We start from the raw sequence: 13,377 nt of genomic DNA, 5'->3' as shown, positions 1-13,377 counted from the left end.
CATGGTTCTAGAGGACTGGAAAATTGCAAATGTCACTTACTGTTTAAGAAAGGATGGTGATAGTAGAAAGGAAATTATAGACCAGTTAGTCTGACCTCAGTGGTTGGGAAGATGTTGGAGTAAATTGTTAAGGATGAGGTTATAGAGTAGTCGGTGACACAGGACAAGATAGGACAAAATCAATGTGGTTTCCTTAAAGGATAACCTTGCCTGACGAGCCTGTTGGAATTCTTTGAGAGGATTGCAAGTGGGATAGATAAAGGGGATACAGTAGATGTTGTGTATTTGAACTTTCAGAGGGCCTTTGACAAGGTGCCATACTTGAGGCTGCTTTCCAAATTAAAGGCCCATGGTATTACAGGAAAGTTACTGGCATGGTTAGAGCATTGGGTGATTGGTAAGAGGCAGCGAGTGGGAATAAAAGGATCCTTTTCTGGTTGGGTGCCAGTAATTTAGATAATCAAACAGATGGCTTTGTCACCAAGTTTGGAGATGATATGAAGATTAGTGGAGGGGCAGGTAGTGTTGAGGAAACAGGAAGGCTGTAGAAGGACTTAGACAGTTAAGAGATGGGCAAGAAAGTGGCAAATGAAATACGATGTTGGAAAGTGCATGGTCATGGTAGTAGAAATAAATGTGCAGACTCTTTGCTAAATGGGCAGAAAATCCAAAAATCTGAGATGCAAAGTGACTTTGGAGTCCTTGTACATTACTTCTGAGGAGCACTAATTTTAAAATAAATAGCAGCAAAAACTTGGTAATTGATCATTATCCTCCATTGTTATACCTGATGTAACTCCAGTACTTGGGTACGTTTTTCTAAAAAAAAGTAAATAGGCTATAACAGATAAAGGTGAATGTTGAAGATGGATAAATATTGCTAGTATGCAGGTGTGGGAGAGAACAGGACAAGAAAATTAAATTGTCTTTTAAAATTTATAATATATTTTTTATTCCTCTTCCAACCTCATTGGTCTGAGAGGAGTTACTGGACAGAATGTGTACATGAGCTAATAACTAAAAATCAGATTTAATTCAATTGATATCAAATGTGAAGTGATTATAATAGGCACAGACATTAAGAGGAAAGGTGCATCACATTTCTCATGACACTTGAAAAGAATACTGTATTTAATATTGGGCATCATTCTACAAAAATAGAGAATTCAGAAGAGATTTTTTTTCATTTAGACCAGAAAGACAACCTACATTTTCCTTAAATGGGACTTCCCATTGCAAAGTATATATTTTCCCTGGAGTAAGCTTGCTAGTTAAAAGAATCCATATCTCATTCAGTGAGGCTAAGCACAAGAACAGATTCTTGCAGAACATTATCTGATTAAAAGCTACAAAAAAAATTTGAAAAGCATTAATATTTTAACAAAGACAAATGCTACATGAATATTTAAATATATCACAGCAAACACAAATCACTAAAAAAGTGGAACCTACCTCTTTCTTTTGTTCCTCTCAGCCGTAAAATCACCATTCAGCTGAGTGAGCTTCAGATGTAATTTGCCACAGAATCGGCAAACAGTTTCCCAGCTTAATTGCTCCACGTCAGAAATAACAAGACTTGTAGGACCACTGGAAGTGCTTAGAAAATTACAGTTATCAAACTACCTGCTAAACTACATGCAAAACTAAATCAGAAAGTATCTTGCTTAAGCCTGTGACGTAACTTTACCAATCTTCATTGTAACCGTGTTGAAAATCAAAGAAAGTAAGAAAAATGATTTAAAAGTAGCTTTGGAAATATACATTGATTAAATTAGTTTGATAGAAGGAAATTAATGTTAAACAAAAAAAAGCAAGAACAAGTGAGTGAGAATGAATGGATAGTGGAAATATGTAGTTTGAAGTGTTTTAAGTTTGTCATCTTGCCCACAGCCAATGCATTGTTGTAGTAGCGTCTACTTCAGGATGTAATATAACCATTATAGTATACTGATGAAATGGCCTTGTTAGGTTTGATCTTATACCAAGACTAAATTACAGTAGGTTGAGTAAATATTAATTTACCTATTTTGAAAAGAAGGTATGGAAGATCACTTGGTATTTAATCTAGCCTTCTTTGTCACATCATGAAAAACAGATTAAACATAAATCTAATTGATGCTTTTAGATCTTGATGTGATTTGGGGTTATAATGCAGTGCAGTGTACATCCGAAGGTGCATGTGCCATTGAGATTTCAAATTTACTTGCTGTGAATAATATTTCTTAAAAATGTAGTAATGTACTTTACAACTCAAAAATATAGACCCTTAATACAAATTAAAATATACTATTAAATCTCTTGGCACCATCCCAGGAGTTACATTGAGATCTTGTTGCTGATGGTTTCCTGTGTTGATCCTTCCTGATGCATGCTAGCATCACTATTCAGCACCTTTAGTCTTGGGCCAGAAAACTTGTGACATTTTGGTTGGTCTAAAAGACACTTCTGTTAGATTCTGCACAAAACTTAACTTTTTACTAGTCCACAGTCAAAGATCTGAGCAAAAGGCTTGAGTGCCCTTTCCTGCTGGGCAGTTCACTATCAGAAGGCACATTAATCTGAGGAAGATCAAGAAAATAACACTGCACCTCCAGGGAGTTCCAGCCCCAGAACCTGCACTGCCATTACTCATGGTTCTCTTGGAGCTGGTTACACAGGGCTATGTTAAGGGTAGTTGTGCACTAGGAAGATGGAACATTTGTCTCTGAAATGTCTACTTATGTTGTTTAGAATTAGTATTCCAGGAAGAACGCAGTGCCGGAAGTGCAGCCTAGGTAGATACATAACTGTAATGGGTTCATTTCAATACATTATGACATGTGAATACTTACAAACCAGACTAAGCAAGAGATGCTTCTTTGTCCCAGCAGTCTCAGAAGAAATTTAGGGCAATGTGCTGTTAGAATCTGGCTGTGATTTGAGGATTATAGAAATCAGATTAATACTGACCAAGGAACTGATTATAGTCTTCGGGAGAAGCAAACCAGAGGTCCATGAGCCAGTTATCATCGGAGAATCAGAGGTGGAGAGGGTTAGTAACTTTAAATTCCTGGGTGTCAGTATCTCAGAGGACCTGTTCTGGACCCAAAATAATATAATTATTATGCGAAGCAAGTACAACAGCACTTCTACGTTCTCAGGAGTCAGCGGATGTTTCCCATGTCAAGGAAAACCTTGGCAAGCTTCTATAGATGTGTGGTGGAAAATGTGCTGACTGGCTGCGTTAAGGCCTGGTATAGGAACACCAATGTCTTTGAGTGAAAATCCTTCAAAAGGTAGCAGATTAAGCCCAGTATTTTATGGGTAAAACCCTCCCAACCATTGAGCAAATCGATATGAAACATCGTCATAGAAAAGCAGCATCAAATCATCAAAGATCCTCACCACCCAGGCCATGCTCTTTTCTTGCTGCTGCCATCAGGTAGAAGGTACAGGTGCCTCAGGCTTTGCACCACAAGGCTCAATAACAGTTACTACACCTGAAACATCAGGCGCTTGAATAAAAGGGGATAGCTACATTCATTTAAGGGCTCTTCTAGTTCATGCTCATCATTTATTGCTATTTATTTATAAATGCATTTGCACAATTTTTTTTAGAGTTAACAGTTCCTGGTGTTTACAGTTTACAGTTACTGTTCGATGGATTTGTCAAGTATGCCCGCAGTAACAGTAAAAAATTTTCAGGGTTGTATGTGGTGATATTTGTGCAGTCTGATAATAAATTGTACTTCGAACTTTTAAGTTTGAAATCGAGTTCATGAAATTGACCTTGCACAAAATGAAATTGGCTAATGATAAGGATATTCTCACTGACAAAGAGTTAGTGCGTGTATGTGTGAAATTCACAACCATGGGTCTGTGACCATTTGTTTACTACATTCATCTTTTCTTTAACAAAAGTTCTCCAGTCTTTCTATTGACTGGATAGAATCTAGCCACTAGATACTTAACTGGCTTTGATGAATTTAGTTCACATTTTCATAATTTACAATAGTTATATCAGGAAAAGTGGTGCAAAATGTTTCAACTCACTAAAATAGTAAAATTTAATATGAACTCAGCTGAGAAGCAAAATCAATAGTCAACTTTATTTCAAAGCTGCTTAATATTCTAAGCTACTTGCTTCATACTAACCCCATGAACCTACGCTATGTAGACTCCATAGAAACACCTGGCTTGACTTCAGATATACAGAAAGGAATAGCATCAATGAAAATCAAAGAAAAGCCTAAAATATTGCTTGCTAAATCTATTAAGTCAAAAGTAGAACATGCCACAGCAACCTACTGGGCCCGCAAATAAATGGAAGCACAGCGGACAGGTGGAATCCAAGCACTTATCCCCATAGCTCCTCACTAGTCACAGTTCACTTTCTCAAGAAAGTCCCAGCTATTCCTGCCTTCCATTTCCTGTATATCAGTTCATTTTCAATCTGTGCAAATTTAATACCCTAAATCCCATATGCTTTAATTTTGAACACAATCCTCTTATGAGGGACTTTGTCAGAGACAGGCCTTTTAAAAATCCAAATGCACCACACTGACTAAATCTCCTTTATCTGTTATTCCCATTATATCCTCAAAAAAAAACATGATTTCCCTTTCAAATATGCATGCAGATTTTTTCAAATCCTCTTGATATTTTCAAAGTCCCTGTAATTGCATATTGTAACATCAAGCTAACTGGTCTGCCCTCCCTGGAAAATTTCTTTAAAAAATAATTGGGTTACACTTGCCACCATTCAATCCAGAGGAATCACTCCAAAAACTCAAAGATCAAAGTAAATTTATTATCAAAGTACATATGTATCACCATATTCAACCTTGAGATTAATTTTCTTGCTAGCATACTCAATAACTTCAATAAAGACCACACCAACAGGGTAGACAACCTGTTGTCAAAAGACAACAAACTGCGCAACCACAATGAGAAAGATAATAATAATAAAATAAATAAGCAATAAATATCTGGAAGATGAGATGAAGAGTCCATGAAGGTGAGTTCATTGGTTACATAGAAATTGGAAACACTGTGAAGTGACATCCCAGAAATCATTGGAAAGTGTATAAAATGCACCTGAATTTTAAATATTTAGCTGACAGACATCAATGAACAAACATATGAGGGATATACTAAATGGAAGATCAACATTGATTCTCAATAGCAAGAAATAATATTGACATCATAGAAAAATGCAATTTTACATCAAAGGAATAAATTATCCACCAAAGAATATGATCTTGGTTATTGTTCACATTTTTAGAAATTTCTCAAAAATTACAATTTGTTGAAGGAATATTTGAAACTCTCCATCTGGCATGCATACGCCTGTAAGCTGCAAGTGTGATCAATTTGAGGCATGGGCCTTTGTAATTTGAATGCATCAAGATAGGCATTTTAACATCTTTTAGAATATACATGTTCCGATTTACTGGAAAGTGTTCTTCCACTTAATTAAGGCACCAATACTCACTCCTGTTAGTGTCCAATTTTGTCAAAAAATGGTCATTTAATATTTATGTTCAACCTAACACTGAACTTTTCACATCCAAAACATATGTATGACAGTACTTGTAAATTTTATGGGTTCAGATAATATTCTGCCAGTTACTTTATGGCTATTTAGAGTACAGATTTTTAAATTTACAAATGCCAAATTTTGATACAAAGCTGAATAAATAAGAGATTTTTATAGTGTATAATTCCATGTGAATAAATAAGCTTCTGTAAAAGTCTGTGCAAAATACTTTTCCACCATGCCAAAGAATGCCCACAAATGAATGAGTGGTACAATTTTTGTGTTAGGTTGTTTTAAAATTAACACCCTATACAATTCCTTGAAGTAGCTGTACTAGTTGTGTAAATTATCTGTAGCTTAATTCATGGTGAATAATAAGACAAATTTATTTTTTAATGGTTCATTCTGATTATTAATCATGGAGAATGCATTGCTCAAAGTTGGTATCTCATGGTAAATTGATCATTTCCAATTTACAAACTGCTGATGTGCTGATTTGTTCCTAGAATTTTCTTTTGTGTTTCTGATGATATCAGAGCACTTTCTTTGTACTGCTCCTAAAATGTGATTATCATTCATGCCATGATGCTGTGCCCAGAAGTGGGATTGCATGCTGCCTCTTATCTGGAGTTGGTCAAATCTGCAATCAATTCATTAGGCTTATACTCACTGGAATTTAGAAGATTGAGGGGGGATTTTATTGAAACATTTAAAATTCTAAAGGGATTGGACAGGCTAGATGCAGGAAGGTTGTTTCCGATGTTGGGGAAGTCCAGAACGAGTGGTCACAGTTTAAGGATAAAGGGGAAGCCTTTTAGGACCGAGATGAGGAAAAACTTCTTCACCCAGAGTGGTGAATCTGTGGAATTCTCTGCCACAGGAAAGAGTTGAGGCCAGTTCATTGGCTATATTTAAGAGGAAGTTAGATATGGCCCTTGTGGCTAAAGGGATCGGGGGTATGGAGAGAAAGCACGTACAGGGTTTTGAGTTGGATGATCAGCCATGATCATACTGAATGGCGGTGCAGGCTCGAAGGACCGAAAGGCCTACTCCTGCACCTATTTTCTATGTTTCTATGTCACTTAGAAAGTTTAACTGTCTCCTACCTGTTGTGAGTTCATACCTGTGTAGGGACTCGCGTGATAATAATGCATGGCATAATGTGTGTTCTCCTGGACACAAAGGCTATGGAAAATGAAGACAGCGAAACCGACGATATTTCATAGGGTGCTGTTGAGACTTCACCTGAAGCTATGTAGACTTTTAAGCCCATAAGGTGTAGGAGTAGAATTAGGCCATTTGGCCCATCGAGTCTGCTCCGCCATTTCATCATGGCTGATCCAATTTTCCTCTCAGCCCCAATCTCTTTCTTTCTCCCTGTATTCCTTCATGCCCTGACCAATCAAGAATTTATTAACCTCTGCTTTAAATATACATAAAGACTTGGCCTCCACAGCTGCCTGTGGTAAAGAATTCCACAGATTCACCACCCTCTGGCTCAACAAATTCCTCCTCATCTCCATTCTAAAAGGAACCCCCCCCCCCCCCTATTCTGAGGGTCTTTTCATTTGTATGTTTGTGGAAGAGTATGTATGTGTTGGAGCCAGTGGAAAGAAGATTCATTAGATTGATTCCTGCAGTGAAGGAGTATCATCAGAAAAATGGCTGAGCAGGATGAATCCTTTAAAGTATAGAAGAATGAGGTGTGATCTTATTGAAAAATGCAGGATAAGGATTTGAGTGAGTTTGACAGGAAAAATGATGAGAGGATGCTTCCAATGGATACTTAAAATAATGGTGCAGTTTCAGAACCTCATCCTTTTTAGATGGAAGTTTCCAAAGCTTCTTCTCTGAAATCGTTTTGCATCTTTGAAAACCTTCAAGCCAGAGATGTAAATTGTTAAATATAAACACAGAAATTCTGCAGATGCTGTAAATCCAGAGCAATAGATACACAAAGTGCTGGAGGAACTCAGCAGTTCAGGCAGCATCTAGGGAAATGGTCGATGTTTTGGGCCGAGACCCTTCTTCAGGACTGGAAGGGAAGGGGGAAGATGCCAGAATAAGGTGGTGGAAATTGTTGAGTACGTTCATGGCATAGATTGACAGATATTTAAACTACAAGGGAATCTGGGAATTTGGTACAGCAGTGTTGAAGCTAGGATTGGATCAGCCATTATCTTATTGAATTATAGAATAAGTTCTTGGAACAATTAACCCATTCCTATCCTTGCTTCTGTTGCTTAAGTTATTATGTGGTAATGTAGCATTTGAAGAATTGCACTCTGTTTAACATGTGTCCTTAATATATCATCTCCCTAGGCCTAGAATGCTCAATGCTTGTAGAGGCACTATGACCAATAATTGTGTTGAATAACAAGTTTGTATCATAGGTATACAGCTTGAAAATTCAGTTGTGCCCAAGGACCATGGTATCAGGCATGAATGAGTTGACATTAGAGAGGGGTGTTCATTATTTCATATGCTGCACCAAAGCAGAGTGAAAAAAATTAATTTTGAAGCTAGGTTTTGGGAAGTGTGGCCCTAGTTGTAGGAGATGTGTTGAGGATTGAAATCTGGGGCGACATATTTGGTTGTCCGCAATTGATGACCTTCAAAAATGATGACGAACCAAAAGGAAGTGGAAGCAGACAGATTTTTTGAAAAGCCACAATGAGAAAGACAGAGCATTACCTTGTTGTTGTAGTTCCTTGCTGGGCCTTGTGGTGCATTGGGCGGCAACCTTGCCGTTTCTTTAGCAATTTGGCTGTTTTTTACGAGGCTGAATTGTTAGCTTGACACTCAACCCAGCATGAATGGAAAGCATGCAAAGAGCCAGCCAGATCTGAACCTGAGATCACTCATGTTGAAGTCCAGTGGGTATGCTTCTACACCATCAGCCAGCAAAGTGCATCATCTTGTAATGTTCTATCCAAATGTTATAGAAAGAAATACCATATATTGCAAAATATGTTTCATTTACTTGTAGTTTTTTTTGTCTTTACAATTATGCAATATTATATTAGAGGTAATATTTTAATTAGAGTTAAGTAGAAGAATAGCAGGAGAAGCCAAAGTTACTAGACTGATGTATTGTAAGGATGCTAAATCCAAATAAGATTTTAATAGAAGGAAATAAATCAGGAAAACATAAACGTTAGATAGTTTTGAATATTCAAATGACTGCAAATCTTAGAGTTTTCCTATTTTACAGAGCATGAGCAACCGCTTTTTCCCATACGAGGTCATCCAGACAGATGCTGTCCTCAGTTTAGATGAAGATACAGTGCTGTCAAACAATGAGGTAAGTCAGCAATCTAGGAAAACTCAATTAGCAGCTTCTATTCATTGACTTTACAAGAATACTTAGTGGAAAAGAGACTTGAACTTCCTCTGCTCCAGCTAGCCTTTCATCATTTATAAAATTTTGCTCGTCCATATCTCTGCTTCCTCCATCATAATATTGACAAAGCCTCTATAAACATTATCTCTACACCAATTGACCTTATTTATCCCCAGTCCTCTAGCACTGGGAAGTCTGAAGTGCAAATGCTGTTGTGGCTTGACTTCTTTATCTTATCGCCATCCCTCTGACTCTCTTCAGAGCCCAGCATAAATACAACTGTAGTTTTTAATGTAAAACTTTTTTCCTTTCTCTCAGTATTGGTGTTCATACCTTCAGACATTAATCCCTACATTATGGAAATTCTTTCCCAAATCACAGACTAGAAATTGGATTGTTCAGGACCTTCTTATTTGCACATTGAAGAATTTACTGGGATTGGTACATGCTAATGTTCAAGGGATTCTAATACCACATCTGACATGGCTGACCTGTCAAGTACCGACCTAGTGATGTTATTACTTAGCAATACCAACTTCGACTTGACAAGACTTGAAACTTTAAGGCAAATCACAACATCTATTGAACACTCACTGTGTAACCACGACTACATTGTATAACTTTCTTATATTAGTCTCTATTTAAACAGATATTCCATTGACATTGAAAAATCTGGATGGTGAGCTTAAAATCTGAATGTATGCCATTCATTCATCTTCCAGTGTCCATAGAGTATGCAACTAACAGGGAATGTTTACTCCCACATCTGATTGCTGAAGTTTAATGTTCTTAGAAGCAATTCTGAAATCTCCCCCATTTGTGCTTGAAAATATATGATGGAAGCTACAAATTCATCTCATGTAGGAGCTCGGAGACAACTTTATTGTCCGACACAGTATTTCTGTAATGCCTTTAAAATATTAACCAAATATTCCTATGGATGTCAAGCTAATAAAGCGTTCTTAATTAATTGCTTGATTTAAATTCCAGTAAGATCCCAAAGATATCACAGAAAGGGTGACCATCATGAGTTTATTTTGCATTTATTTATTTCCTTTCTTCCACGTACAGTCAATAAGGGCAAATTTTAATTATTATCTAAAAGTTTGCATAATGATTTGCGAGTTCTATAAGAGCCACACAACTTAGTACCTTGTGTTCAACACACGCAAAATGCTGGAGGGACTCAGCAGGCCAGGCAGCATCTGTGGGAAAAGTATAAACAATGTTTCGGGCCAAAACTTTTTTCCATGGATGCTGCCTGGCCTGCTGAGTTCCTCCAGTATTTTGTGTGTGTGGCTCAGATTTCTAGCATCTACAGATTTTGTCTTGTTTCTGGTACCTTGTGTATTTTCTTTGAACTTCAAAATGCCAACTCTAAACATTAGAGACCTAATGGATTTTGACCAAATTCAGTTTATTTTCCCAATTAAAATTTTGTTCATTTTTCCACAATAAAATCCCCAGAATGTACTTTTCTTCGATAACTTTATTTACATAACTTCCAAAGTCTTACCAAAGTTACTCTAGTCAAAGTTTAGTTAGATTAACAATATCACCTCAAGTGTCCCAAAATGCAGTTTCAAATTACTCTGCAATTGCTGTTGTTGTAATATGTGGAAATCTTATATCTTGGATAAAATATTGTTACATAATTCAAAGCCAAAATTGCACATGACCACAGTAAAATACAGCAGTTATCATCCAATCCTTCTTCACATCATCCACTAAAGAGTCACCTTTACTAATCAGAATACAAGTGTGTGAATTGATTTGCTACAACATTTTGAAGTAATGGGCAGTTCACACTGATATATCACAAAACTTATTGCTGTATTGTTTGTTTGAAATGCAGGGGTTACTAAAACCTGAAGGTTACGTCTAGAGCTATTGGTTGCCCTGCATTTTCTTTAGTGGCCCTGACAGGTTTCCTGACCCATTTGGCAATACAGATACTATCTTCTGACTTGTATCTTTCTGACGAGGCTTGTATGTCCCATTCTCTCTCTTGTATCTCCTTCTGCCCCTCTGCTTATTGGTTATCATCAGGAGTGTGTCTTTATGAGAAGATCCTCTTCCCAGATAGATGCACAGCAAGTAATCAGAAGCTGCACTCAACTGTACAAAGCAACCGCATGGGTTTCACTTCAGTGATTTATTTCTGGCATGCACTTTTTGGCTAATTTTGCATATTCTTGTTGAGGATACAATGGGGAGCTATTGCAAACTTTAGCACAGTTTCAGTGCACCAAAAAGGAATGAAATCCAGTTTGTTTTCATTGTCTCCATATCTCTCTTTAATATCTTCCTCGTCATATTCTCAATATTTAGTTTAATCAGCGAGCAATTTTATTTGATTAACTGCAAGTTGATCTATTATTTCTATGATTTGTGTTTATTTTCCCTTACCTTGCACTTCAGGTGTTGGTCTTTATTATTTTTAATTGTTGTATAATTTATACATGTGTTGATAATAAATGTACTTTTTATTTGAACTTCTGGACTTTTACATGTTGCATGTTTGTGTCTGAGGCATTTGTCCTGTCAGCACGGCATGAATATTTGGTCAGTCATCTTTTTCAATAGGTGGATTTTTTGACTACAATATATTGAACAAGATCGAGTTATGGGTTGGCAGCTGCAAACAACACTTTGACTATAAGCATACAAAGCAAAGACTATGCATAATATAGAAACGTCTTAACTTCACTAACCTTCAAATGCGGAACAGATAGCAAATAGTATTCTCCTATTTAATGAACATTAGATGAGAACAATCCATCTTGTCAGCAGTAGGTTTAGCAGAATCGGCTCCATTTACTTCAAGTGAGCAAAATTCTGGTTATGCCAATTAAGCACTGGGACTACAAGCTATTCCCCACAGAATTGCCAGATTTATAAAAGCTTGTCAAATTGAGCCACAGAGTGACATTACAGCTGTGATTCAAAACAGATTGTTCCAATATAATGAGCTTGTTTCGAATATTCCCAATATGCCATTATCACTCCAATCATGTTATGCAGCAGAATTAAATCAAAATAAATAATGTCATTGCTTACTTGTATAAAATCCTTGTTTAAAAACGTTTACTACTGAAGCTTTACATTTCATAGAAAAATATGTAAATTCAACTGGGAGGATCTGAATGGCAAGAAATGTAGTCCTGGAGCCTTCGTTTATATCCAGCCAGCCTGGTGAGATGAAAATCTCAGGTCTCTGACAATCAGAATGGTCTTTCATGAAATATCTAAATTCGGTTCCTTGAGGCAACTTTGTCCACAAGAAGAGAAAAACCTGCCAGGAATTCGCCACTAATTGGCACCAAGTTAAGACTCTCTGTCAGAAACATAACGGGAATGGAAGAATATGTCAAGTAGAAAAGTCCACTAAACCTAGAAAAAAAAATAAAAATAAACAGAAAACATTATGAAAATTGTGTTTTAATCATTACTAAAAGCAAAAATAGGATGTGTGTTATGTGGGATGATGTTGGCTATTTGTCATGTGCTGTTGCATTTCGTGCAAAAAATTTTTTTTTGAAGTCCAAGCCTGAATATTTCTTTGCTGTTTCAAATAGTGAAAAATAAAATAATGTATTAGCTGTGAATACCCATTAATCTGTCAGCTGTAAACTGTAAATTCAGATTCATATTGTATTAATCTACAGACCCATCATAATATCACTTTTCTGTGTGCCTTTCAAGATTGTAGATTGAGTGGTTATCATGTAATAAATTGAAAATTGCAAGAATTAAATAAATAGTTTTTAACTTAAATAATGTTAAATGTAAACAGTGTGTAAATCATGTCAATGCCACCTCAAAAGTAGATATTAAGATGCCCGTAGTAACTAAAAATGGAAAACAACTTTTTTAGTTATTCATGGACTGTGGGTGGTATTGGCATGTTCAGTGTATACATTCCATTCCTAATTCCATTTGAGAATTTAGTGAACAAGAACCACCTTGATGGCTGCACACCACATTGTGCAATCACAGGACAGTCAAGTACACTGTCCCCAATATCCAATGATAATGTATTTCCAAGTTAGAACATGTGTGGTGTTGAGGGGAATTTTGCAGCGCTTGTGTCCCTGAGCATGTTAATGTTTATGGAAAGGAACTTTATCCAAATTCCACAGAGCTAACCATTACATGTACTATAATTATACCTTGTTACCATGCATGGCTTGCTTCAAATTATGTTGTTGTACGTCCAGTACTCCATTTTGCAACACCTCTCTGCCTTTTAGATCGAATTGCCTTAGTAGGAATCGTGGTTGGGCCAGGCACAGATTGGTAATCCCAAAATATTATTCCCCTATTTGTCTGTATCCATTCTTAAATTGACCCTACCCCCAGGAATCAGAAATGAAAAATTTTCAACCTTTTTAATCATATTAGTCATTTCAACCATTTTCACCCAAGTAAATTTGTATGTTAGATTGAATTAACCCTAAAACCCACCACTGATATTTAAGGCTTACTACAACTATGTTGTGGCCTGAAAATGTTC

General features: G+C 36.6%; 1 protein-coding gene across 1 annotated transcript in view; it reads left to right on the top strand.

The window, feature by feature from the left end:
• LOC132400593 (exostosin-1-like) overlaps positions 1 to 13,377 on the top strand; it is a 450,728-nt gene that overhangs the window by 367,693 nt on the left and 69,658 nt on the right. The window contains exon 9 of the mRNA XM_059981686.1: positions 8,733 to 8,822. Within this exon, the coding sequence (XP_059837669.1) occupies positions 8,733 to 8,822 (90 nt within the window). The remainder of the gene's footprint in view (positions 1 to 8,732; positions 8,823 to 13,377) is intronic.

This window comes from Hypanus sabinus, chromosome 10 (genome assembly GCF_030144855.1).
Source record: "Hypanus sabinus isolate sHypSab1 chromosome 10, sHypSab1.hap1, whole genome shotgun sequence".
NCBI classification, from domain to species: domain Eukaryota; kingdom Metazoa; phylum Chordata; class Chondrichthyes; order Myliobatiformes; family Dasyatidae; genus Hypanus; species Hypanus sabinus.
Note: the sequence above shows the minus strand (reverse complement) of the source record. Positions and strands in the feature narration are given on the sequence as shown.